Source organism: Strix uralensis, chromosome 3 (genome assembly GCF_047716275.1).
Source record: "Strix uralensis isolate ZFMK-TIS-50842 chromosome 3, bStrUra1, whole genome shotgun sequence".
Lineage (NCBI taxonomy): Eukaryota > Metazoa > Chordata > Aves > Strigiformes > Strigidae > Strix > Strix uralensis.
In genome coordinates this window covers 42,166,923-42,194,351 of record NC_133974.1, presented here as the reverse complement: position 1 = coordinate 42,194,351, position 27,429 = coordinate 42,166,923, and the positions used below count along the sequence as shown (strand labels likewise).

Below are 27,429 nucleotides of genomic sequence, written 5' to 3'. Positions count from 1 at the left end.
TGAACCACTCAGCTGTGTTTAACTCTCTGAATGCTCTGGTTCACATTACCTCACACGGAGGTGAACAGACTGACTCACAGCTGGCACAGCTGCTGGTCCCAGAGCAGCCCATGTATCTGAACTCAGAGCTCCCAGCTTATCACTCCTCAGACAGAGTTTCAGTCTCATTTTCTTCCCTCTGTATCTTTTAAGCATCCAGGAGGCATTGAGGGGGTTTTCAGACTAGTTGCAGCATTTCTCCAGGTGATTGGGGTAGGATGGAGCCACTCGCTGCCTTATCTGGCCAATTGGTCCTGTGACTGATGGGCTCTACTCTGTGTCCTCTACCTGTTCTTCCTGCATCACCTCTGCAGTCCTGTCCACTGCCACTGATAACAACTGCTGAGACTACCAGATCCAAGAGGAAGGTAGACTTGGAGGCATGGAGCAGATCAGAAAGAGCCTGTGAATTGCTACAGACTTCTAGTCCCTCACCAGGAGACTGGGGCACTTTGAGGATGCGTAATTAGAAATTTTTGCTTAAGTGACAGAGCTGTTGCAGACCCAGGTTCAAAAAGAAATTCTTAATTTAAAAAAATATCATGATACTTAGAGCAAGATGGAAGAACTTTTTTCCTGTATTATTGTAGCTCTTGGGCATCCCCTTTATCGCAAACAATAGGCAAGTAGGTACCTAGCAAGATGTGATCTCTTCCACAGAGAGCTAATCACTCTTCGTAGATGGGAGCTGTAGGTTTTCAGAACCTCAGAAAATGGGCATCTTTGTTTTGGTGTTGAAGCTACCATATTTAGTTGAGTTATATATTGCAGCTGGTCCACATCATTCCCTACAGCAGCTGCTCATCATTTCAGAACAACACTTTAGAGAAATGGAAGTGTACAGACTTACTGTAAGGACTAGAGAGAGACCTGGCAGGTGTGACCCAGGATGGATTCAGTAGCAGCATTGTATTCTCAGTGCTTCCTTCTGCTCCCATGGTGTCAGATGCACTTCCCAAAGCCAGGGCTGAGGTGGGGTTATGCAAACAATAAAATGGAACAGAAAGGGAACTGAATAGTGCTAATAGTTTAAAGAGGTGTGGGCATCCAGTGTATTGTGCATCAAACACCAGATAGTACTCTACTTGAAATTTGCTTGCTTTGAATTGTGATAGGACCAAATTCCCTAGTCTGTGCATATAGCTCTTACTTTATGTTCCCAGAATGAGTGGGGATACAGTCTGTGGTAGTGTTTCAAGGTAAAAAGAACAGATTTAAAGAAAAAAATTGTCCATGCAAACTTTACCAGTACAGTTCTCGGTTTCAGGAAAAAATGCTTTTGATGAAGTGGTCCAGGATTTTCATCGAACTGTCAACTAGGAGACTGAGTCTACATTTTTGGCTGTGTAAAGCTTTTACTTGTGGGAAATTGGTTGGGTTTTTGCTTACCTTTGGAATTCAGACCTGTGGTCCTCTGTTTCAAGAGCCTGCAGCTAGTAAGAAACAAGTCTTACACAACTCTGAAAGCAAAATATCTTTCCATCTCTGACCACACAGCAGTAGTACAACATGCCTAGCCACCTCTCTCCCCTGATACACAGGCAGCCTTCAGAGAAAATTTCCCTGTCAGGGGATTCTTGTTCAAGCAAAACCAGAATAAGATCAAGTTATTTCCTGTTTCTTTCAAAGGACAGGGTTGGAGCCAGTAACCTTTCGAGACAGGAAGAAGCTGGGGGAAGACAAATCCTGACAACTTCCCTTCTGCTCTCCACAGAGGACTAGTGCTCATTTCTGCTTCCGGAAGGGGAAGCTGGACTTGAGGTGGATGGGTCTCTAGCCATTCTATCTGCCTGTTGAATTGAACTATTTTTTAATCTTATTTTTATCTGATTGCAGATTTCCATGTTCCCCCATGGATGGCTTTCTGCATATGGCGTTTTTTTCTGGACATAAAGCCAAATCAAGCGGTTTCTGTCTATTGCTTGAACTTGTTAGCTTTCAGGAGGCTGGGCACATCAAACCAAGGCTATGTTTTAAATGTCTGAATTAATTTGTCAAGGCACAAAAAGAAGAGAGTTGCCTGTCTTTTGTAAGAGCCATCTATCCTTGTCATTTTTGCCTAGTTTATATAAACAGTAGCCATTGAGGACAAATAATATCTATACCATTGTCCAAGGAAGTAAAGAATGAAAAGCTGTCCTTGACATATACAGGCATTGAGGCATTCTACAAAGAAACTTGTTCACATTTACAAAGTTGTCATAGCATTCAGAAAGCAGAAAGAGTTGCTTTCAGTATGGCAGAAACCTTTAAATCAGTAACTCCTCCTTTCGCTGTCTTCAATGTATCTTGCAGTTGGAGGACTGAGAAGAACACTCAGTAGGAGCTACCTCGGGCTTGGTTTAGTTTTGCTTCCTTTTCAAAAATGACCCTAATCATTCTCTTATGGAATTTATTTCACTATTATGCATGAACTTTCCAATTGGAAGCCTCAGTTGAGAGGGCATAGACAGGTAAATTGTTAAAACAAGCTTCTGATCATGTTCTGGCCTCTGTCAGGATTGCTGTGCAGGAGCCACTGTCAGGATTGCTGTGCTGGACCTCCTCCAAGCAGCAACATAGAGCAGACCAGTGCTGCACACCATAAGCTGCTCTTCACAGCAAGCTCAGATGTTTCAAGTCAATCCCAGCCTTAGGGTCCCAGACTGTTTGTATCATCTGCTCTTGCACTCTCAGCTTAGTTCTCGTATACAGTTTTAATCTGAATTATTTGGTGAGATTACAGTCCAGTTCTGAAGCTGGTTTTCTGAAGAGGAATTGCATAGCTAAAGGAGTGTGAGAATTCATGGTCATTTCTTGTCACTGTGCTTTCTACCTCTTGGTCGAATGGTAAGGTGGTAGTAAAGAGGTCTCTAAATATTGTCTTTCCAGGATGGATGTTCTACTCTAACTAGGCTCTTCTTTTCCAAACTGCTCTGATTGCAGGTAGAGGAAAAGAAAGGGTCAGGTGTCATATGTGTTCTTGAGAGACTTCAAAAGTATCTTTGTTATTGTAAAGAGCAGAGAAAATCAACATCATTTAACTATTTGACCAAATTTTTCCCTCTTGATATTAAAATTTCTTAAAGCTGAGGTTTTAATGAGGCCTTTTTGTAACTAATTGTCTGTGCTAACTTTGGGGTTTTTTACTTAAAGGAAGGGAGAAAGTCCTGTTTGCAGTTTGCAACCCTTGTCCGTCTGTCAGAAGGATATATATTTACAGGAATTAATGAATGCCTGTTTCCGATTTCTCCCCTTAGAACAAAGGTTATACCATCGTTGACTTTGGAAGGCTATTGGACCAGCTTGCTTTTGTGTGTGTGCGCCATTTTTTGATACCATGCCATGCACCCTGTTGAGACTCTAGTAGTGATGGAAGGAACAGAAGGAGATTTTGAGGTTTGGAGATAAACCCTGTTCACATGGCTAAAACTCTGTAAAACCTCCACAGCGGTCTGCTGGAGAGCAAATGGGGAGCTGGGCTCTATTGCATGCCCTCCGTGTCCATCTCTGCTGGGGTAAAACAGCTTCTGCCCTGCTGCCTCTGAACATGGGGTCCTACAGCACCAAATGTGGGAAGGACTTGAACTCTACTTGCTCTTCAGGAGAGCAGCCTCCCCTGGGCAGGATGGCATTTACTCACCCTCTTTATGTGTGTAAGTCCTGGCATGTAATTGCTCTTGTTCAATGCCATCAACTGCATATCATTCTATTCTGGGGAAGGTGAGAGCAGTGCTGGAAATGACGCAGCTCCAAAAGGTATCAGCTTTACCCCTCAGAGTTAGCCCTCACCTTAGGTTTGTATGTACAAGGGGGAAGCATCACTTTTTTAAAAAACAGAGCAGTGAGAAATGCCTTGGCTGCCCATCAAGTGAGCATATTCGTCATTTGGTGTTTATATGGCTGATGAGCTCTCTGCACTTCAGCAGTGTTCTGTTTTGCCAGGGTTTTTTAAAGGTCTTTGAGAAGCCTTTACAGCAAATGAAGTAACCTTGGCAAGATCCTGTGTTACACCGTGCCCTGCCCAGCATTCCTGTAGTTCTTGCCATTTCCTGCCCCTTACAACACGTCTGTGGCTTTGGACAGCAAGCGCGTTTTGTATTTCCCAAACGAACAATGTTTTAAATGTCTTTATCTGCGAGGTTTTTACTGCGTGCTGTGGATTTGCACAGGGGCAAGGGGATTTTTGTTTTGTGTGATTATGTGCCGTTTTGTGGCTCTCTTTTATTTCCTCTTTCATCCTCCTCCCCCTCTCTCTTACACCTGAAACATTAAATTAAATCTAACATAGCAATACATTTAGACAGAGGCGACACTTGGCTCTGCCAGTTCCCCAGTGGCCTTAAACTGCTGGCTGCAATAGTGCAAACAAATTCAGACCCTGGCTTGGCCAGCAGTTCCCCCAGCTATCTGCGTGTTCGCTCTCCAGGCTTTATTTTACCTACTCTATTGGAGACTGCGGAGTCACAGCCTGTGTCTCATTGTTATGCATGGATGGGAAATATTCCTGTACTTATTTGCATTCATTAGCTGTTGGTAGTTCCTCTGTTGAGGTCTCTAGCCTTGTTTTTACAGTGCTTTTGGCAGTGTTTCTGCACTTGGTGTGTGAATTTTTATGATCTGTTGCATGTTATTCATGCAATTTCCTGCCCTGTAATGGTATCAGTTTTCCAGACACAGAGGAATACAAACGAAAACCCAGGAGCCTGCATTAGCATAAAATGTCCCAGTTCTGTCAGTTTGATTAATTTGTCTCTTTGTCTCCACTCTATATGATAAGTGCTATTAATGGTTGCAACACTTCATATGTCAAAGTCTTTCTTCCTAATGACTTGAAAATGTGGTTTATTTCCCCCTTTTTTGTATTATTTTTCTCATTTAGCATTCCACTCAAGTATAGATTTATGCCATGCTCTTTCATTATCTTACTGGTTGCAGCACTGGAGTGATTACATATGGTACAGGGTATGAGCAAAGATGCGATCCCAGGGGCAGCAGCTGCTGATGCAAGCTGAAAATAGATCCAGCGTATGCTCAGCACTTTTCCCACAGGTCTTTTATTTATTAGGAACAGTCTTGGTTCAGGACAGCTCGGACCCTCATTTAGCAAGATGACTTTTTGCCTTTCAAGAACAGTGCAATGACTTTGCTCAATTTACTGACTGCTGTGTAATTTTTTTTCACTGCCTCCTATCGAAGCAGTGACTTTACCTAACGTAAATTGTAATATAATCCTGATTTATAATGAAGTCAAGAAACGACAGGCTCCATTTGAAGTAATGGAACTTGACAGATCTAAGGTTTAAATTAAATAATCCTATTTGTAAGACAGCATTTGTACATGGTACACTGATTTAAAATGAACTTCAGTTCTTCTTCAGCAAATCCTTTACCATTCTCTATGTTTTGACTTCCACAGAGGCTTTTTGGGGAACAAAATTCATTTTGAGGGAGCATGTTAGTCTTTGTAAACGTGTGTGGAACAATACATTGTGTTCTTTACCTTAGCAAAGAAGTTCTCATAGATTGTTTCACAGAAGAACTCTTTAATTCAAGAGGAAAAATTAATGTAGGTCACATATTCAGGGCAAGCAATGTCTAACGTGCTTCAGTGGCCAGAAGAGGCCAACTGCTGAGAATGACAAGAGGGAGGTTGCTGCAGGGAAAATAGTAAGGAAGACTGCAGCTTGACTCTTGCCCTCCCAGGAGCGGAGGTTCATCCTAGCAGTGATTTGTGTGGAGGGAGAAGATCGCCTCCTCCGAGCTGTCCTTCCCTCACAGCTGGCAGAGGGGGATGCTCGAAGATGGTGTTTCCTCCAGCCCCTGCACCCAGCTTTTCTTCCTCTGCCACTATCGTACCAATGAGGGCAATGAGAGCTGCTTCTGTTGAAAGGTGGTCCTGCCGTGGCTGGCTGCTTGGAGCTGGCAGTAAGCACAGAAGTCGGGTTTGGTGGAACAAAAGGCTTGTAGATGAGGAAAAGAGACCAGGCAGGGATCATGAGTTGCTGGAGAAATGATGGAAAAGGGCACAGAAAAAGGGTGGTGGGATAAAAACACTAAAGGTAGGGTGCAGGATCTTTCTTGCGTAGATTGTGGGAAGCTGTTTTGGAAAATGCCCCCTTCCTTTTTCTTTCACTCAGCATTGCATTTCTGTCTTCCTTTCTGGCTGCATTTAGTTGCTGCTGCCCCCGTCTGTCATCTTTAATTTTCCTTCATACCTCACTGGGATGCGGCCCTTTCCCCAGGAGCCTGACAGACGCTCTCACCCTGGGCCGGCCTTGAACGCTCAGGCAGGAACAGCCCAGCTTGCGCATTCAGCTTGATAACATGCCTCGTGCTAGCTGTGTAACCCTCCTCTCACCCCAAGTCATCAGCTTCCCCGCAAGCCCTGGTAGAGAAAGTGTTGCTGTTGCATCCATTGAGTTTGAGCAGCGTCGGCTGCCCCCCGTGCTGGGGGCTTGGCCCTGCAAACCCTGGGCACAGCCCACACCGCTTCCCTGCCAGCAGCCTGCCCAGGCCTTCACCTTTGTCCCACCCTGCCAGTGGTCAGGTCTGTTGCAGTGGCCTGGTAGGGAAGAGCTGAACAAAGTGGGAGCTTCACTTAGCACTTTCCTGGGAAGACATTAAAGATGTCTTGGGGGTGGGTGGTTACTAATCCACAGGGCCCAGCTCAAAAGAGGGCAGCCTCTCCCGCATTGGGACCGTGAGAATGGGCTGCCTGGACTGGAGCTTCAGTGTCATGTCTGCCCTGCAGTCAGTGTTTTCAGGCCAAAGTATCTTATTTCTCCTCATTTTAATGAGCTCCACTAATGAACTGATGGTGAAGAAGACAAGATGATTGCCGAGGCAGGTGTTGCTCAGACACGGGGGCTGGAGCCCAGCCTGGGGACATGGGATGAGAGGCTCTTGCTCCCATCTCCTGCTCTTCAAGCGATTAAGAACTTTTTTCCCAAGTGCTTGCAGGGAAGTAGTAACTTCTATTAATTAGAAGCCCGAGTCCCTCACTGCTGTCAAGAAAGGATGGGACTGGGGAGTATCACTGGGAAATGTGAGAAGAAACAAGCTCACAAGACCGAAGCAGTGCAGGCCAGCAGAGGGGGCGAAGGCGAGGAGGATCACAAGCAAGCACGGCATTGATGTCGTGTGTGCCCTTGATCCTCATCTAGGGAGAGAAAACAATGAGGCCCAAGAATGAAAGTCCATCAGGAGGTTTTAGAGTTGCTGCTGGTAGCTTGCACACTGCCCCATCTCCCTCCCCCAACAGACATGTGCATGGCTATGGGCATGGCTTTCTGTTCACTTGGAATTAATGGGATTATATACAGTGGGAAAAGAGGCGGGGTACACTGAATTCTGCAAACACAGAGCTTCAGCCTGTGCTGCTTGATCTTTAGAAAAATAAATAAAATAAAATAGCAAGAACCAATTCCAGGATGATTCAGTACACAAATAAACTGTTTTTCATTACTCACAGCACACATAAATGCGCACTGGTAACTGAGGCAGCAGAATAACACTTCACTGTTCATTATTTTATCAGACAGTGATAATTGTAGTTAATATTTTCTTAGTAGTGTCTCTGAGAGTTTATTTATACTGTTAATAATCTGAGCAGCTGTAATGATGCTGGCTGCCAGAGCTGTAGCATTTTAGAAGCACTCTAGTGTGGCAATGAAACAACGGTAATAGAAATCCAAGGAGAAAATGATCTTTTTGGAGCAGATGGGGCTAATTCAGTCCCTTTCACACACGTTCACGTTCTCTAGTCTCTTTCTCACACTAGCATGCGTGGGTGCACGTGAGCATATGTAGACACACACACACACAAATAGCTGTAAAGTCCCGACTTCCACCCTCCCAGGAAGTCACATGTCAATCTGGAAATGCCATCATTTTTCTACATGGAGAGTATTTCTAGGACTCCTAGGGTAGATGATGTTTTCTACCCCTCACTTTCTGGGTAGATCTTAAAAATCTTGTGTATGAAGCGGAAAGGGGGAAGTCAATTCCTTGGGGACAGCCCAGAGCCAGGCATGGGGTTGTGGCTGTGCTAAGATGTCATTGCCCATCCTTCCTGTCCTTCCCTGCCTTTGAACACTTTGCTGTGGGGCACTCCTGCTGAGCCTGCACTCCTTTAGGGACTAAAAGATCCATTTACCTTTACTCACAGCAGACATGAAATCTCAGCAAGAAGGCAAATGCCTCCGATTTTTTCTGGTGGGATTTGTGGAGCCTAGCTAACCTTTTGGACCACCACGGGAGGAGTTAACTGCTCCTCGTGGAGGGCAGGAGGGGACCAACTTTGTCAGCTCAGCAGCGGCTGGTTCTCCTTGCAAACCTGCTTTGCTGAGCTGAGCAGACATCATTGATGAAATGTGAACGTCAAGCAGTGGAACAAAAGCCACCGTAATCCTCAGATCTGTTAGTAGCCATGCAAGAACAAAAACGAGGTGAACACAGAAAAATTGTGTCCAAATACCGGAAATTAAAAGGCAAGGTGGGGGAGGAGGGGAAGGAAAACTGGAACAAATGCAGCATTTGGCAGGTTTTGTTTTAAAAATATGATGCCTGCAGGAAGCTGGATTATTTATACAGGGTTTCAGCCTACCAGTTAATAACTGTAATTGCCTGGTTACCTCGTGAAGCACAATAGTAAAGCCCTTGACATTCAGTTCCTTCTACAGCCCAGCAAAAGCATATCTGGATTTGAAATGTTACAGTATTTGCTGGGCTGTGCTCTCTGCTACACTGGCGTAAGAATGCCAGTGATTTTACATGCTGTGCCATGCCACTGGAAGTGCTGGCATTGTCAGCCCCGTGGAAACCATGGCAGAGCATCCGTGAGTTTCATCGGATGTTATCCGGCCCCATCTCCTGAGCCTGCTTCTTCTCCAGCTCCTTTGTCTTCTGATTTAGTTCTCTTCCTCAGAGTGCAGCCTTGTGTTTTCCTAAATCGTATCTGACAGAGCCTATTTCTTCCTCTCCTACGCTACGCAAAGTATAATAGTAGGGCTTGTAGTGAGATGCCTTGCTGTGAAGTATTCCTTGTTTTTATAAAGTAATTACAGTGTATTTAATGCACTGTGTATTTAATACACTGTATTATATAGTTTATTTGCATAAATAAATTCTGACGTGCTTGGGAAAGAGGAGTATTGGTGTAATTTACACGTCTCTGTAATTTTTCTGTATTGTTGTGTTTGCTTGTGTAGTAATTGCAGCTTCAGAAACTCTGAACCACTTCTCTAAGCACCTTCTGAATTAGCAAATTTCTACACATATCTTCATTTTCTGCCTATTTGATATTTCCTAATGTAACTTGGAGGCTTCTAGAGTTTCTTTCTTCTTTCTAGAAGTTCTTAAACTGCTTTTTGTTTTCACTTTTTCTCCCCACTTTGGCTCATGATATGCACCTAAACAGATCTTTCACAGACTCTTCTCTCACAATTTATATTCCGTGAAAGCTTTCCCACTCCTTCCTCCCCTCTCCTCACTACTCAACACTTTCTATCTTTTTTTTTTTTTTCTTTTTTAGTCTGGGGGTCAGTTTAGTTTTCCTTTTGCAAAAATACAGGACTGATTTTAATTTTAAATTGCAGTTGCACTTTAGTTTTGATGATGTTCTTGGGTTAAAATCTGTTCATTTCTGCCCATTTCTTCCCTGCTGGTTTCAGCATGGCTTGCACGGGCACACAAGGAGAGAAGGTAGCATTTCTGCTGAGCCACCCTCCTGTGTCATTCTTCATTACTGCGTTCCAGGTTTCTTAAGGTGCAAGTTGCATTGAAAAAACGAATGTATTGCAAACTGCCAGATCACAGCCGTATTTCCCTTTGCTTTGTCTTCCAGTTCACTCCTGAGTGCTTAAACTGCTAATTAGTGCCACTGGTTTTTATGTGTTCTTTGTTGATTCAGTCATGTCGTAGCCAAGTTGTTCCTTCAGAGAAAAGGTTATTTGAAAGCTCCTTGTCTCTAATTTTTTTTCTAACACCTCCACCCGGAGTCTGACCTCAGCAGCCTGAAAGTTCTCCAAGCTTTTTCACCTATACTTGCCTGCAGGTACTCTCTTGGCTGTAATTATGATTTTTCTGTGTTCTCCAGTTATGCCCTGAACAGCCTTTAACATCAACAGCATACCCCAAACCACATAATTAGTTAGGAAAAATTTGTCTTCTTCTTCTGAAGTTCATTACGGTGTTTTCTCCAAACAGCAGCACTTCAGCTGTCATTCCTCCAGTTTGATGCAGAGTATTACAGGCAGTATTCTCTTCATGGTTCAATTAACTAGTGTTTGACCTCAGTACAAGTTACCGAGTGAGGTTTTAAAACAAGGGCTCTGACAGTTACTATGTGGCAGGTTTGCTTGCAGGGGTGTAAGAAGTTCACCCCTCCAGTCCAAGAGCTGTTTTGCTGAAGGTGTTTTGCTTCAGTGGGGTGGCAGAGGGTGCTGTGCCCCAGTGCCAGCACAGCTGCCCCACCGGCAGCCTCTGCACAGACCTGCCTCGCTTGGCTGCCGTGCTTCTCGCGCTGGGCTGTGGCCTGGAGGAGCGGCCATGCAGGCAAACATTCCCTTACACTCAGCAAACCGCTGCGGAAGGTAAAACCCAGAGCTGCCCAACAGAGTGTGCCAGGGGACATCTGCCAGAGACCGATGGTTGGAGTGGGTGTGATCCAGGTGGTCTATCCCTGCTGAGGAGAAGTACTGGATCTTCCAGCTCTATAGCCTTCTGATTTTGCAAGCATATTCATCTATGTTTGGTAAAGATGCCTGCTGTTTCCTGCACTGAAATGTGTCAGCAGCAAAGTATTGAGCCTTATGCCTTCCTTCTCAATAAACAGTGTGTTTTCTGAAAGGTGTGGCAAATTCAACACACTAATTTCCCCTTAAAATTTTCGGGGATGGGAAGGATGCTGAAAATTCTCAGGGATACTGTCAGGATTTCCAAGAGTAAATTCTTTGTTTTGACTTGAAACCAATCTCACTTATGAAAGGTCAAAAGAGTTTCAGTTGGGCTTCAGTAACTCTGAGATGAAATAAAACTTGAAGTTGTGGATTAAAATAAGCATTGCAGTTGGATCAGAATTACTTTATTTTTACTTTTATTACTCTGAGTTTTATTTTTTTTATTCCTTAGACATCTTCTGATTTTGTTTCCCCCTTTGGTTCATCTGACATTATTGGCCCCAGGCTTGGGGGCTAGGATTTTTGAGAATGCTTTGAAGTTCGGGCCATTACCTCAGTGAATTTGATTTGGAAAAACCCGAGTATCCGGGTACCTTAACTCTTGCGCTCCACCCATAAGTCACATGCAGTCGAATGCTGACATAACCAATAACATGAGCATCGATCCACTGGCTGTTTACGCCATCTTTATGCTTGGCAATCAATTCCGAGCTACTTGCCTCGCCGTCAGCACTGACACACTTCTCACGGGGCAATGGACGCAGTTTGCAATTATTGCTCCCCATCCTCGAGGCGAGTCTAGCATGAATGACCTCTCCTTCCCCCCCATCTCACCTCCTGCAGTCACACCTGCCGCCCGGCAGCATCATAGTGCTCTGCAGACATGGAGGGATATCAGTCTCTCCCTCCCTTTGAAGTGGGGAGGGAGGAGGCCCTTTGAAGTGTTGCCCCTGGATGTGTTCATTATGCCAAAGAGATGAAAATGAGAAGTAATTTGGTTTCCTCCTTCGATTTGTAAATACTCTCACATAGGCAGTCAGGGCTTCTAGTGTAAATCTGTTGTCTGGCCAAAAGCTGGAACTTCAAGGAGGAGGGCTTAGGGAGGCCCCTAAGCTTTTTTTTTTCCAAAGGCACACAATTGGAAGTTGGACAAGAACTTTCAATGTGGCGTATTTCATAGAAGTACCGCTAAATGGAGTTAAGCATCTCCTTGAAGCTCTCAGCCTGACACCTCAAGAGGCTGTTGTGGAGGATGCACTGGAAAGATATCGTGATACCCCTTAGCCCGGCCTCACTGTGACTTTGCAGGTGGCAGCTTTTTCAGTGGGACTTTTTACTGAAAAAAAAAAAAAAAAAATCAGGTAAATCAACCCTCTCAAAGAAAGAAGCTGTGTGTCCAGGTTCTCCCTTCCCCTGGTGTGCATTTGAGCCCAGGGGTGTCTGTCATGGTGGCAGTGTGGTGGCCTTCCACCCCTGCAATGTGATGCGATGTGATGTGATGTGATGTGATGCGATGTAGGACATGCCAGACTGTCACTTGGACTTCGGGTCACTCTTCAGCCCAAATCTGTAGGCGCTACCTGAAGTGACAGAATGTTAAAATGGGGCTCACAGGGTATATGCTTAATTAAAAAAGTGCATTTAGAGTGAAAACAAAGGTCTCTTTGTCAGTTTTCTCCATCAGCAGCTTGTACATTCATCTCCCATTTAAAAGCCCAGATAATACAAATACCTGCATCTGATGCTTCTCACCCAAGCTGAATTTTAAAGAGTGATTACTCAGTTTAGGAGCTCTGTGGCTTTATGAGCAGATAGGGGAAATGCATTTGTAAGATGCTGAGGAGAGAACATATAAATGCTGTTATATTAGAGGGGAAAATGCAGTAAAATACTGGCGTGGCATTGGTTTACAAAAGTACTCTGACGTTTATCATCTCTTCTTCTGATTTCTCCTGCCTCCTGCATGTTCCCACCCTATGTAAAAGGGAGTTGTTTCAAAACAATTCCCGACTGTGTGCAGGCTTACTTGTGCGTGTATAGGAACCATGATGTCGAGCACCATTGATTTTGGACATGCGACTGACCTGTTTGAGCCTAGTAATATATTTAAATCTTTCAGAGAGTTTTCCTAAACCAGATAAGCTCAAGCTAGGAAAACCAGGATCTGCCAGGCTCCATGATCCCAAGTAAAAATAACTAAGTAAATAACCAGGAAGTCTCTTAACTCTTAATGGAATAACAGCTTTGGTGACTCTGGTTATCAGATTACGTTCTGAAAATAACTTCTGTGCTAAACTTGCAGTTGGCTGTAAAAGAAAAAGAATACAGTGTGCGCTAAGTTTAGCAAATAAGATTAGAGTTAATATTTAATCCCAGAGACCTTCTTCAGGCTGTGGAAAAAAATAGCAGCCGTTAACTGTCACTAATCTTCCATCCTATTTCTAGCTTGTGTTTGATTATGTAAGTTGTAGTGTTAGGAACATGCTGGCCAAGTGAGAAGATAGTAGTTTGTTTGCTACATCCTTGGGCTTATTAGACAAACTTCAGGGCTGAGATGGATTTACAAGGTCTCCACACGTGCCTTTAGACTGCAGTAGCAACACCGAAAGGTTAACGAAATGGGTACCACAGTAGGCCCGCTACAAAACAGTATGCGAATAACGGATTGACTTTGAGTTCTGCAAGAAACAGTCTCATTTCTTCTATGTTTGTATCCAGTTGTTTTAAATTAATATTTAGTTTGGGATTTGATATTCAGCATGTGAGGTTTTATTCAATTTTCCTTTCTTCCTTCCCCACAAAATGGCTTAATAATTAAATCGATGTTTGGAGATTAGAGATGAGGGGTTTCTAACTGTTTTTAGGTGCCTGGTGATGAATTTAACCTGAAAATCAAAATACTAAAAATATAATCCATAATACTACAAGCAGCTTGCATGCTTCACAGAAAACCCATCAGTACTCCTATTGATTTCAATAAGACTACTCAAATGCATAAAGATAATAATCTGTGCCTGTGCTGCGCTGTCAGGACTTCTGCGTTCTCGGTGAGTCTGAAGGTCTGACCATCTAATTTACCCCCAGTTCAGTGGGATTTAGCAACTAATGCTCTGCAGATCTCATTGTATCCACAGAGGGGAGGAGGGGGCTCTGCCCTCCTACGCCACCACCAATGAGCTTGGTCTTTGTATATGCCCTGGGTATGCTTTATTTAAAAAGGAACAACTGCATGTACATTGGCTGTTGAACTTTGATGCTGTTTTCTAGAAGATCATTGGCTCTGTGCTCTCATTAACACAGAAATTAGGCCTGGAAAAGCCTATCAAATTTAAGCCCACCTCGCAGAAACAAGGTTGTGCTTTGTTAGTTCTGCTTTGCAGTACTCAGACATAAAGTATCCATCATCTCCCCTGGAAAGCCTTCCAAGATCTCACTGAATTTGCTGTTAGGTTAAGAGTCAGGAAAAAATAATTTTCATTTCTTCAGTTTCTTCTCACTGTAATCAGCAATAGCACCGCATAGCAAACTAGACAATTCTTCTCTGTTCTTGATGTTAGTATGCACTAGATTACTGTAAACATTCTCTTGCTCCATTTTAAATATTGTCTTGCCAAGTTTTACATTCCTACATGTTTACAGTGATCTTTCCTTGCCCTTAATCACTTTTCCCTTCTTTAAATTGAACTCATATTTGCTGGCATTTTGCAGGAATTGACCTTCCCCACTCCAGATGCAGCTTTTCAAACAGATGCCATTCAGAGCAGGGTTACCAGACATCCATCTTTCCTTTGGAAATAACCCTTTTTTCCCCCATAAGAAATACTGTCTGTGCAGAATTGGAGGATTTTGTCTGTTTGTCTGGGATTTTGAGACATCTGGAAGTCTGGGCAGCCAGCTAATGAGCATGCACTGATGAACTCTGCAGCGCACAGCGAGTCCAGCCCATCCACAGAAATGCCAGACCTCTGCATGTGCTCTGAGGCCACGTCCCATGTGTTCAAAACAATGCGGAGGCCTCCCCAGCATGCTTGATTGGCTGTCATGGAGGAGACCCCATACAACAGGGAGCCAGAGAGAGTTCACCCACAGTGCTGTGTCTCCCGTGGCACCTGTGGGTGTGTGTACAACTACAGTTAAAATAGAATTTCTGCCCTAGAAGTCCCTTATGAAAGTACGATGTTCCTAGTATGGAAGTGAGCTAATCCTCCTCCTAATTTTAGAATGGTGCATGCCCAGTACTAGAAAAATGCTGCACTAAAACCACTCTATATTTGCATCTGTAATGCCTTCTTTACTAGCATTTCTCATTGCTGACTCTCATCTCAGCTTCTTATTTTGACATCTGACAGTGATCAATATTATTTTCCTTGAATTAGCCAGTTTTTCATTAATGATCTGTACCAACCAAAGGAGAAGGGAAGGTAGAGAGTATAAAAATGATACAACTTTTTCTCTAGAAGGAAGAAACATTGCCCGGAATTCATCAAGAAAATACAATGAGAGGTGATGGAGGAAAATAAGGGAAGGAAGATTTCCTCACAAGGAGGTTTTAAGTAGAGTCTGGCAATCGTCTCCCAAAGGAAGTAGTGGAAGCCTGGTCACTTAAATCAATTAAAGCTAACCAGAGCATCACACTCCACAGGACTCTGTGAGGAGAAAAGCAGTGTTGGACTGAACTAAAATAGATTTTGCATGCTTATTTTCTGCAGGACTGCTGTCTGTATTTTGCCGGTAAATTCAATATGGCTAATGCTGATTAACAGCTCTCTTGATGGTGATTATATCATTGCATTATTTCCAGCCCATTCCTCGGTATCATAAACTCATAAAGGTATGGACATACAAAACACATCCCCTGGCTTGGCTAGCTCGATCTGAAAGACAAGTAGCAGATAAAGGGCTGAAGAACTTTCATTCTTTCACCTTAGCAGTGGTCAGTCTTGTTATTGCCACAACACTGAATTGATGTAGACCTCCATACCATGTGCTGAGTGTGGTGTACTTGGGGCAGCACGGCACAGGCAGGAGCTGCACGTGGACCCCCAGTGCTTGATCTCTTGGACTGCTGTAGAGCAAGAAGATGTTCCAGATGGCTTAGGTAGGGCTGCAGTACCTGTGTCCACTATATACTAGGTGTGCAGATGGGTTTTAATGCATACAAGACCAGCTGGGGACAGAGGCAAGACAAATTAAAGATTAATCCTTAGACTTGGTGGGGCATTTGGCATGTTTCAAGTACACAGAAATCCTCTCCTGGCCTGCCTTGAAAGATAAGGAAAGCAAGTCTCCAAGAGGCTCAGATCTTTGCTTTGCTTTTCTTGTCTGTGTGGGCATTGTTTTGTATGTACATTTTACCTTTTCTCTGCCTGGTTTCCTTGTAGCCAGTCAGTTCCATTTAAACAACAGAAATGGGTAGAAATTGGAATAAGGCAAATGATTGGAGGGCCGAGAAGCAGGGGCTTGGCATATGAGCTTGGACAAGGTGCCCAGTGGAGGTTCCTGCAAATTGACCAGCCTACTTAAACATGAATTTACATGGAAAATAAGGTTTAAAAGCAGACAAATTTTGGACATATGGCATCTTACTTACAGTAGGGGAAAAAAATAAACTGAGATTGTTGCTGGCATGTGTTTTACCCATCTCACGTGTAAATGGAGACTTATATCTGGTGTAAATGGAGAAATGATCTGTTTCCTTCTGCAAACACAGATCAACTTGGTTTCACTAACTGTTTTCACTAGGATGCATCAGTCAGGTCAAATCATTTTAAAAGACTTCTTACCTCTTCCTACAGAAATGCGTGTGTGATGGTAATACACACAGCTTCAAAGCCTTTTCTTTCCCAGTGTGCGGTGCTCATAGGCACACTCCAGTGCCTCAATTCCAGCCTTCTTGCCAGAATGCATCAGATGCAGGCAGTCCCAAAGCTGGTGGGGCTGAGGCAGGGACCCACCACAGGAGCCAAATCAATATTTAGACAGCTTCAGGCGACAGAGATTGTGCTGGCTTTCACACTTGGCAGCAAGTTTTGCATCCATTTGTTACCAAAGTTATTGTTTGTGCAGTTTCAAGCATTGGCACTTGAGAGATTCCTCCCTGAGGGCAATGACAAGCTCTGGGTGCCTGTAAATAAACTTTCCCCCTCTGGATCTGAAGACTGTGAGAGTGAGGAAGGTTGTGTCACCGGCTAAGATCTCGTGTGCCTTGACGTTTCACCAGTGTTTTCATCATCCTTCATTTGAGGCATCTGCCGGGCATCATGAGGAGTCCATGGCGCAGTCTCAGGCTCTGCTTCCAATACATCCAGTGCCGAACAGCTGTAACAGCTGTCTTACTGCTGTTTGTTATCACAGTGGTTTATTGGGAGCAAAAACCTGAGTCAGCGTGGGAGACAGCCTTGCTGTGTGGTGTTATGAGTCAGCCTGAGGCTCTGCAGAGTGCCTGCGCTGGGGCTGCAGGCAGGCAGGTGAAACCCTGGCCCAGCACAGAAAATTATTTTAATTTGCTTTCCAGTCATTCCACCTAGTGGCCAAGTGACACAACTACCAGGAGAGCGGGGTTTGTGCTCCATAGTCCATCCTCATCAAAAGGGACCCAAAAACCCCAGACGGCGTTTATGGCTGCTCCGACGGATCTACGCTGCTGCGGAGCTTACAAGTTGTGTAGGAATATGTAAGCCCTAACACTGAAGATCTTATCAAAGAGAAACATCAGCCTGCAAGTAGCTCATTAAGTTTCCAAGCAATTTTGTTAATCATGCTGCATAGATAAAATGCAGATAGGCCTTTAGTGAGCTGATAATCTAACAAATAGGCAGAAAGTGTAACACTGATAAAGCAGAGATTGGTTTAATAGCCAGCTGTAAATCTAGGCAATTCTGTACCAGAGGCGTATTGTGAAACAGGAATGTGCAAGTGCGTAAGTATGTGCATGAAAATGCACTGTTTCTTAAAATAGCAGATATGGCAGTAATATTATGTATGGAGAACTATTGGGAGCAATTTTAGAGGTGTTTTAAAATATTTTTCTCTCCATCAAAGTCTGCACCACTTGTGGTATCTTCATAATCCAGCATCACAGGTGCAGATCTATGAATAACAAAGGCTTGTTTCTGGAAGTCAGGATTTTCTATAAAAATCTGTAAACTCTACCACTCGTCCTGAGGCAGTATAGGGAATTTAGAGGCTTTTCAGTGGGATGAACCAAATTATTCATTCAGATTTATGCTAATCACAAATAAGACCATCACGAATTCATGGCCTGATGTCTCACCGACCTCTTGAGCAGCTTCTTGCTCAGGGGCGTTAATTCAATTGGAAGGACAGGGAGAAGCAGCTCACCTTTAGGGTATCCCATACCTACTGGATAGGATATCCTTCTGCGGAGCTTGGAATTTTGAGTTTGAATCCCCACAGCCTAGGGAAGGGACCTGGCCTCCTACTTCCTAATCCCTCTTCTGACCTTTAGGCCATTTTATGAAAAGGGGACAGCAGTGCTTCCTTTTTTTGTTTGTTTTAAAAGAAGAAACTGAGCTGGGAACACCTACCAGAGACACCGACAGCAAGAAGAAGGTTGCAGGCTGTGCATCCCAACCTGACGTAGGCATGCATGTGTTTGGCTGCTCTGAATACGAATCCCATCTAGATGCCTTTCCTTGATATGCAAAGCACAGGGAACTCAGATTTGTGAATACCACTTGCAAGCAGGACAGGTGTCTTGGTGAATCGAGACTGAAGTGACTTGCCAGGGTCATGTAGAATGTGGTTGGTGCAATGGGAAATAGAGTTGTGGTCTCCAAATGTCTGTTTAGTGGTCAAACCACTGAATGTCCTTCTTGCAGAGAAACCTTTATCCTTGATGGTGAGCCCTGGTTTTGAAGCAGCCTCTCACTGCTTCATGAAGAATAGAGTTTTTCTAGTACCTTTGTTTCCTGCCTATTGGGGGAAAAAATGCAACAGAAGTTAGTGCCAGTGCATTTTTGGTCAAAAAATAGACAATATCTACAGTTTACCATGCAGCTTAGCAAGTTTTTTGATAGTTATGTGTGAAGATAGCACTGTGAAAAATCCAGGGGGGGCGGGGAGAAAGTGTGTATTTTTTAATATATGATATGTGAATGTAAAATATAGATGGTATGATGAGAGAAAGGGATGAGTAGTGGTGCATAACTCAGACCTGGAACAGTTGGTTGGAGATCATTTTCCTGGAAACAGTTGTTATTCTTTCTACAAAGAAAATTAAGTACTGGGATGGGACTCTGAGTGATTTGTATCACTTGAATTGCTTGAACTATGAATATGGCTTTCTTTCCTGTTAGCTGTACCTTAGACTCACTAAAATCAGGAGTGTGAGGAGAATAATCTCCATGGGCTGGAGAAAAGAGCTGTGCAGTCAGTACTAACCTATTATTTATTCAGCAATGGCTTGCAAAAATTTGAGAAGAAAAGAAGAAACCGGTTTGCTCTTGAAATATATTTTCTGTTGAATTTTGCTATGCTATTAAATGTTTCCTTCCCAAAACACTTTTGGAATTTAAGTGGTATCTTCAGCTTGAAACCGCTGTTCACCAGAGCTTCCATCAGAGCAGAAGAATCAAAATTAAACTGGTACTTTCATGGTAGTGTGCTGCATCACAGTTAAAATAAGATCCATCCAAGAATTAGCAGTGTCCACACCAGTCTGGTTTTTTTCAGTCTTTTATTAGAGCAGAGACTTAGTTCATAGGTCTGTAAGATATGTGGGAAAAATAGTGTGCAGCTCAACCTGCACAATGATGTACAGGAGCAACATAAAGGGAGTGGTTCTAGTTACTGGATATAGCATCATTGCTGGCATGGTAGAAGAATAACTGTTACTGAGCAGTATTTACTTCTGGATGCTAGATCTGTTAGGTTGTCTAACTACACGATGAAGGACTTGGGATGATAGCAAGAACTGATGGTAATGCTGGCAATTTCCCTCTCTTTTTTTGCAGGTCACTGTCAGGGGATTTGGTCCATTGTTACAGTTTGCCTACACTGCTAAGCTGTTACTTAGCAGAGAAAACATCCAGGAGGTCATCCACTGCGCTGAATTCCTGCGCATGCACAACCTGGAGGACTCCTGCTTCAGCTTCCTTCAGACGCAACTGCTGAACAACGAAGATGGCCTGTTCCTGTGCAAAAAAGATACCACCTGCCAGCGCATGCATGATGAGGAGAACTCGGATGGAGATGAGGAGGAGACGATGGAATCGGAGACATCAAAAATATCTTGCCCAAGAGAGAGGATGCACCAAGAGCCCTTCAATTTTGAAACCACTGTTGCTGGAGCAGAGAAAGGTGAAGGGATGCTGCCTGACTCTGACATCCTGAGAGATAGCAAGGACAATTTGGACAAAGATGCAGTAACACGGTACCCCAGATACAAGAAATACCAGCTTGCTTGTACCAAGAATGTCTACAACACATCACACATCAGTACCTCAGGTTTTGCAAGCACATTCAGTGAAGAGAGCTCTGGAAATGGCCTCAAATCAGGACTTGCTATGGGGCAGATAAAAAGTGAGCCTCAGAATGAAGAGAACGATGAAGAAAGCATCACACTTTGCCTGTCTGGAGATGAACCTGACATCAGGGATAAAGAAGGGGATGTTGAAATGGACAGGAAACAGCCAAGCCCCACTTGCGTTGACAGGCCAAAAAGTGGGTCCTCTCCTTCTTGTTTGCGGTCTTTCTTCAACAGAACAAAAAGCATAGATTTGGTTGGCTTCCCCAGCACTTCCCAACAGCACTTTGGCAGGAGTCCAGCATGCCCTTTTGAAAAAGGGACAACTCAGGGTGACCACAAAACTGATTACGTCCCTTTCACAGGGAACTATGGACAGTCCCATGCCATGCAGAAGGATGCTTCCAACTTCACAGTGGGATCGCCACTCAGGGGGCCCGGCTTTGAAACTCTCTGTAAGCAAGAAGGGGAACTGGACAGGAGGAGTGTTATATTCTCTTCAAACGCTTGTGACCAAGTAAACACTTCGGTGCATTCATATTCTGGTGTGAGCAGCTTGGACAAAGACCTCACTGAGACTGTGCCAAAGGGTCTGTGGGCTGGCAGTAGCCAGTCTCTCCCCAGCTCTCAGACCTATTCGCACAGCGGACTGACAGCTGATCACTTGCCGGGAAGGATGCGGCCGAACACCAGCTGTCCAGTGCCAATTAAAGTTTGCCCTCGCTCTCCTCCTTTGGAAACCAGAACCAGGACCTCCAGCTCGTGCTCTTCCTACTCGTATGCAGAGGATGGCAGCGGCGGCTCTCCCTGCAGTCTGCGACTTTGCGAGCTCTCCTCTTCCCCTTGCTCCCAAGGCCCCCGATTCCTGGCGCCCGAGCACCAGGAGCCCGGCGTGGTGGGGGATGGATTGTACAACCCGGTCCGAGCCCAGATTAAATGTGAGCCATCCTATGGAACAAACTCCAGCGATGAGTCTGGGTCATTCTCAGAAGCAGACAGTGAATCATGTCCTGTGCAAGACAGAGGGCATGAGGTAGGGATTTAAGATAAGTTCATATATCACAGTTGTTGTGACCCGATTAATCGCTCCTTGATTCTCTTGAATGACTTGGCATTTCCCCCACACTTTCTTTGTTTGTAGAGGCAAAGAGTAACTTCTGTTTATTCCCTTGTCAGTTGAGTGTGCATGGTTGATTTCATGTAAATAGGTCTGCTTGACCTCTGAGTTGTTTGGCGCTTACTGGAATTTGGGTATGGGACAATAGCAAACTGCTGAACGTTGAGAGCGCATTGGTTAGCTTAGGAGTCTGATGGCAGTGTCCTGTCCTCCTCCCTCCCTTCGCCCACTTGTGCAGCACAAAGCACCATTCCTCATCCTTAATTTGCGGGGGTGGTTCCAGCTCCGCTTGTTATTGCTGCTGGTGTGTTTGAGCAACCTCGAGCCATGCCTTTCCTGACACGGAGGGTCCGGCAGCCCGCTCAGAGAGCCCCCGCTGCATATTGCCAACAGCCCAAGTAGAGGAGACAGACAGAGTGGGAAGAGAAAGGGGTGTGAAATGACTTTAACAGTTGTATAGCTGGCCACCCTTGGCTGTGGGAACGGTATTCAAGTCATCTCCCCTCGTTCTGTGCGTGTGTGTGTGTGTGTGTGAGTTGCATGTGCAGGTAATGGGTTTTGCCTCTGTTAAGTGACAACTGAGATGATGTTTCCTGCCTGTGACCATGCTTTGTTTGGTGGTGAGCTCTAGCTGCTGTTGCGTAAATGGTTTCAAAGAGAAGTTATCTTTTAATTTCCAGGGCTGTTAGGAGAACGGCAGAGGCACAGTCTGGGTCTGGAGAGCAAGCTGTGAATTTCATGCAGCTCTCCCGTGAGAGGGAGGAGAAAGAGGGCCCCCTCTAAAACTAGAGATGGGCCAGCTGAAGATGCTGTGGTGATAACTGGCTAACCATGATCAAATAAATGGCCTATATAAAGTCACTAGTTTGAGGGAAGACTTCAATCATGGATATGTGTTGTGGAGCCCAGAAAATGAAAAAATACTGGATGTTTTCATCGAGTTTCATTAGGAAACTGCATGACCTGGAGAGCATCTGGGTGAAACCACATATCTGGCTCTCTAGTAATGCTGAAATGCTCCACTGAGAGCTTGTACTTTAGCATGGGGAGCAGCAAGTGCAAGTTTGGAGAGGTCACATGCTGTGAGTGCCCAGTTCAGAACCAGGTTTAGTTGTGGTCTAGGGATGAAGAGAGTGAACTTTGTTTTATGCCTCGATCCTTATGCTAGCTACATCCCAGGCTCTGAAAGATACCTTTCAGGCAGATGTGGGTGGTTCCTTTAGTTGGTTGCTTAGCTCTAAGGAAGGGCTGAAGAGCCCAGGGAGCCTCTGGTCTCCTAATCCCTGTCATGCTGTACCAGTGGTTTTGAGAGAACAGTTCTTGTTTGTTCCCATGTTCTGAGCTGGGGACAATACCGAAGACAGAGGAGTCTCCTTGGGAGGCTGCCTGGAATACTGTGTGTAGGACCTCATTCGGGAAGCCCTACAGCAGAACTGCTCTGCTTGGCCATACTTGGTGAAGTCCTGCCTTCAGGGGCGGAAGGGAGCAGGGAGTGGGACTGAGGGGAACATCGGATCTCCACCCACGTGTGCTGCTTGCTCAGCCAGGGCTAATGCACAGTGTGAGGCAGCAAAGAGGGCGGGAGGTTAGCCTTTTGGGGTTTGATGATTAATTAGCTGTCATAATTGGCTAATTGTGTGGAGATGCTGCAGCAGAAATGAGCCTGGGAGAGTCAAATGAGAAGGTTATAGGGGATTGGTGGTTTCCCAAAAAAAATATGTGAATGTGTGCAGAAGACCGTGGATGAGAGGAGGGACATTTCACGACACGAGCAAACAGGTGGTCTGGGGGAGGCCATCTTGGTGTGCCGTTGGCAGGCAGACATGTCTGGCTCTGGGGCAGAGCTGGGAAGGAGGGTTTGCTCCACTCCTGGTTTTGCTGCAGGTTTCCTCCAGGGAAGATTTTCTGCACCATGCTGAGCAAGTTTTCTCCCTGGGAGTGCTGATAAGGCTTTTTCTTTTTCTCTTTTTCTCTTTTTTTTTTTTCTTTTTTTTTGCAGGGCATTTTGATTAGGACTGCTAGGCATTAAAAATGTGGTGAGGGAATTAATGCTCCGTGAGGTTGCACTGCACTATCCTGAACAAGCCAAGGGTAAACAGATCACACCGGTGCTTCGGTGCAGATTTTGTCTGAAAAATGAATTTGTAAAGGTTGTTACCAGTACAAGAAAGGACATTGCAGCCTCATTAAACAATGCTGTATTTATATAGCAACTTGGGGTGTGTATCCTGCAAGATCCACTGCTGTGGAAACCTCAGTGAAGGATATGTTAAACTAGGCTGTAGAAAATACCTAATAGCAGCAGGAAGTTCTCGTATAAGTCATTCTACCTACTTTTAGCAGTTTGGCTGCCATTAAAACAGCAGGATTAAAACAGTCTGAAATGGACTGCTTTCTGTCCTTTGCCTCCCTGAAAGTTGCATGGGAATCTCTCTCCATTCCTGAAATTGTCAGTTTGCCCTTGCTGTCCTGATGACTTCCCAGACAAGTCCCTTGCCACCTGCCATATCTGATCACACAGTGTTTGCTGGGCTTCTCTTCAAAAAGCACCTGATAAGATATCTGGGGGTTACACACAGGTGCTCACCCCTCCAGAGAGCCACCGTGCAGGCTCTTCTGGTGTGGGTGGGCTTTCGTTTGGGTGGGATGGCCTGATGGGAATAGGCCTTTTGGACTCTGACCCTCAGTTATCTCATGGGGCTGCTCAGTTCCCCTGGAATTTGGACCTTGTTGGTCTTGATTTGGGTCCCAGAGTGCTGTTGGTGCCCGAATTAATGTCAGAAAACATCATTTGCTGGTGTATTGATTGTGTGAGAAGTAGGTGAAAGGTTTCTTCTCTCTGCTTTTTTCAGGCAGTCTTGCTTTCCCGCAGACTGATGCCATTCAGGATGCCCAAGTTCGATGCCAAAAGTGGGGTGCTAGGGTTTGACATGAGTGCCATGTGGGTGAAGGTAACCCCACTCTGTGGCCAGCCTCCCTGTCCCATAGCGGGTGCAGACTGCAGTCGTGAGTGTCAGAGGAGGTAGCAGTCCCCATAACACCGCTGGTAAATTCTCTCCGGGATATCTTGGACTTTTGTTTTCCTTCCTGTTAAGGGAGCCACCCAGAATCTTCTGAGATTTCCCTTTCTTAAGGCTTTGTGATAGAAGCAACAAGTGCAATGTGGGGTGTCCCCATGTTACAAAGTTGCAGGAATGACGCTGTTACATGAGCTGCTGGGACTTCACAAAAACATTTCACAGTTTGTGTTGCTCTTTTCACCCAGGTCCCTCAGGCCTCCACAGGTTGTTAAAAATCAATTATTGGGATATAATACTAGAGAAGAGACTTACACTGGGTGCTTGCAGGCAGGTTCTGACAATCCTGCTTAAAATAGCAACAACAAAACAATAAGCTCTGAAATAATGAATTGTTGAGAAGGAAGTAGTCTGTCAATCTGTTAACCTACTTAGGAACAGAAACTTCAGCACTGCCTACTTTTCTTGATATTCCTTTTCTTCAGCAAGTATCTATGGGGTTTTTTCTGCTAGAAACTTGTAAAAAATATTGTACTACTAAACCAGTTAAGAAATCTCAGCTCAGTCTCATTTGATAAGTGAGTTTTCTTAGGAAAAGAATAAACAAGGGTAGGAGGAGGTAAGAGGTGGAGTTTTCTAAGAACTATTACTATCTAGAGAATTGCATTCAATGTGTCTTTCATTTATATTTCAAAAGAATTTCCCGCCTGGCTTAGTGACTCACTTTTCAAAGGAAATTTTCATAAAGGCAAAGCTAATGCAGTTGGACAATTGAGGATATTCTAGGCAAATAACCTTCAGTGAGAGTCCAAACCCCTTCATGTTAAGCAACAGGCAGCCACCCCTTCTCTGTTCATCTGCTGATGCTTAGCAAAGTACTAGAAGTCAGAGCCCCACAAAAAGGGGGTAAACCAAAGCTGCTCTACCAGAAATCTGCTGGAGCTGTGCCAAGTTACCTAAGCGGAGTCTTCTTTGCTGCTTAATATTTCTACTTGGTGAAGAGTACTGCATAGAAAGAAAGACAACAAAGAAAAATACACGTTAAGGTGTTAACTTGCTTTTGTATGTAGTTCCTGCCCAGAATTTGGAGATTGGTCACCCCAGATTTCCTGATCTTACTAGGTTTACAAATTTGAAAATGAGAAAGTTACTCTCCACATTCTTTTCTGGTGGATGTTCTGCTGACCAGTATCCTCAGCAGCATCAGCAGAGCACTGGGAGTTGTGTTTAGCAACATCTGATTAAATGGAGTCTTGTCAAACATCAGTCTTGCAAGATAAACTTCATGCCAGTTTTGTTTTCTTTCATCTCTTCAGTAGGAGTGGTATCCATGCTGGTAGCAGAGAATTGCTGGATTACAACAGTGACAGTTTTCCATTACAAGCTTGAAATTTCAGGAAGGTCCTTTTAAACACTGTATTATTTCATCACAGCCTACAATCAATTCTGTTATGTATGCCCTGAGCTGAAGACCTTGCTGGAGCTCTTGAAGGACTCTCCAGTTCTTGAATTTTTTCTGCAAAAGCAGATTTTTCAGAGAAATACTGCACTTTATCCCCCCCTCATTTCACTGCCTGATCCGCCCTTCTCAGATGCACCTGTGGCTTCTGTCAGGGTTTTTGTGCTATCCCTGGTCTCACAAAAGCCCATTAATGGGCAGGAGTATTGCACTGTTGTGCCCTTTGGAGGGCTGGAAGCTGGAGGCACTACAAGCAGTGAGTGGAAAGAGGTCAGCCCAGCGTTTTAAGTACCAGCAGTGTGTGATCTGAATACAGGTCCAAGTCATGGGCTAAAGGATGAGAACTCCATCCACCTCTTCTGGTTGTTGGGTTAAAGCCCTCAGCCATGGGACTAGCCCCTTTCCCCAGTTCTCTGAGATAGGTGGCAAATCAAAAGGTTACCCAGGCTGCCTCCACTAAGTGCATAGCAGTGCCCTCTCAGGCAGCATTTGCTGACCCAAACACCTCTCATGGCCCTCAGGAGGTGAGGCTGGAGTTGACCCTGGGCAACTACATGGCCATCAGTTGTGTTGTGGCAGATAGGACAGGCTGTTTGCAGTGGGACCTGCTGATCAAGGCCATTTCAGACCTGGTTTGTTGACACAGTGGTAGATCTTCACTGCCTGGGCTTGCCTCTTAGAGTCCTCTGCCATCTTGGTGTGGCTGACACGTGAAGAGGTGCTTTGAAGGCTCTACCTCTACCAGTAGACAGTGGGGTGAGGAAACCAGTGAGAGTGCATCCTGCCTGTACTCTCTCTTACACAAAGTGTCGCACATTGGCTTTGTGCTTCTTAGCCTAAGTTTTCCAACTGAAATCAGGTAGGGACCTATTCTGTGGGACCACAGGTGGTGCCTGAAATAATATGTAGGCAATCAAGCCCCTAACACAGGCAGACACACCTGAATTCCTGTCCTCAGATGAATTTCTTCCTGAGCGTTTGTGGAAGACTGACTTGCATGATAAGGAAGATACAAGGAAAAGCAGGATTAATGTGTTGGGCTCTTCTATGTGAAGCAAATTACCCCTTTCTATATTAAAAAAGCATTGCTGTGATTCAGCTGCTGTGCTAGATTGTTTGGGTGCGTCCTGAGCGCTTTCCAAGGGCTGTGCAATTTTAAGTGTCAGAGGCCTTCAATAACTCTGGCTTTCAATTTAAGGGCATTAAGGCAACAGGTTTATTTCTTACAACTGTGGAGCAGCTGACCAAGATTTTGAACCATTTATAAATCTCAAGGTGGTACCTTGAGTTCTGCCCTCCTATGCCCATTACATAATAATTACTTTTTCATATGGATAATACATGAATCTTTTTAGTTACTGTGATGTTAAGCCAGGCTTGGGAAATTTGTTGTCTTCACTAGCACTTGGCAGCTCAGGGAAGGTGATGTTGAAATTCAGATATAAAGGAAGAGCGAAAAAGCTAATGTTACTCATGAGATAAATTTCCAACACTTGACATCTATATTTTAATGTGAGTGAATACAGGGCCTTGGTCCTTTTCTTTATTCCAAAGAAAAAGAGAAGGGGAAGAGCAGCAGCAGCAGTAACTAGTACAGTATGTGAGCAGCATATGACCCAAGCTGGCACTAACTAGTGAAGCTTGAAGGA

General features: G+C 44.5%; 1 protein-coding gene across 5 annotated transcripts in view; it reads left to right on the top strand.

The window, feature by feature from the left end:
• BACH2 (BTB domain and CNC homolog 2) overlaps window positions 1-27,429 on the top strand; it is a 193,751-nt gene that overhangs the window by 153,240 nt on the left and 13,082 nt on the right. For all 5 annotated transcript variants that reach the window (XM_074862085.1, XM_074862081.1, XM_074862084.1 and 2 more), the window contains one exon: window positions 19,676-21,220. In XM_074862085.1, the coding sequence (XP_074718186.1) occupies window positions 19,676-21,220 (1,545 nt within the window). The remainder of the gene's footprint in view (window positions 1-19,675; window positions 21,221-27,429) is intronic.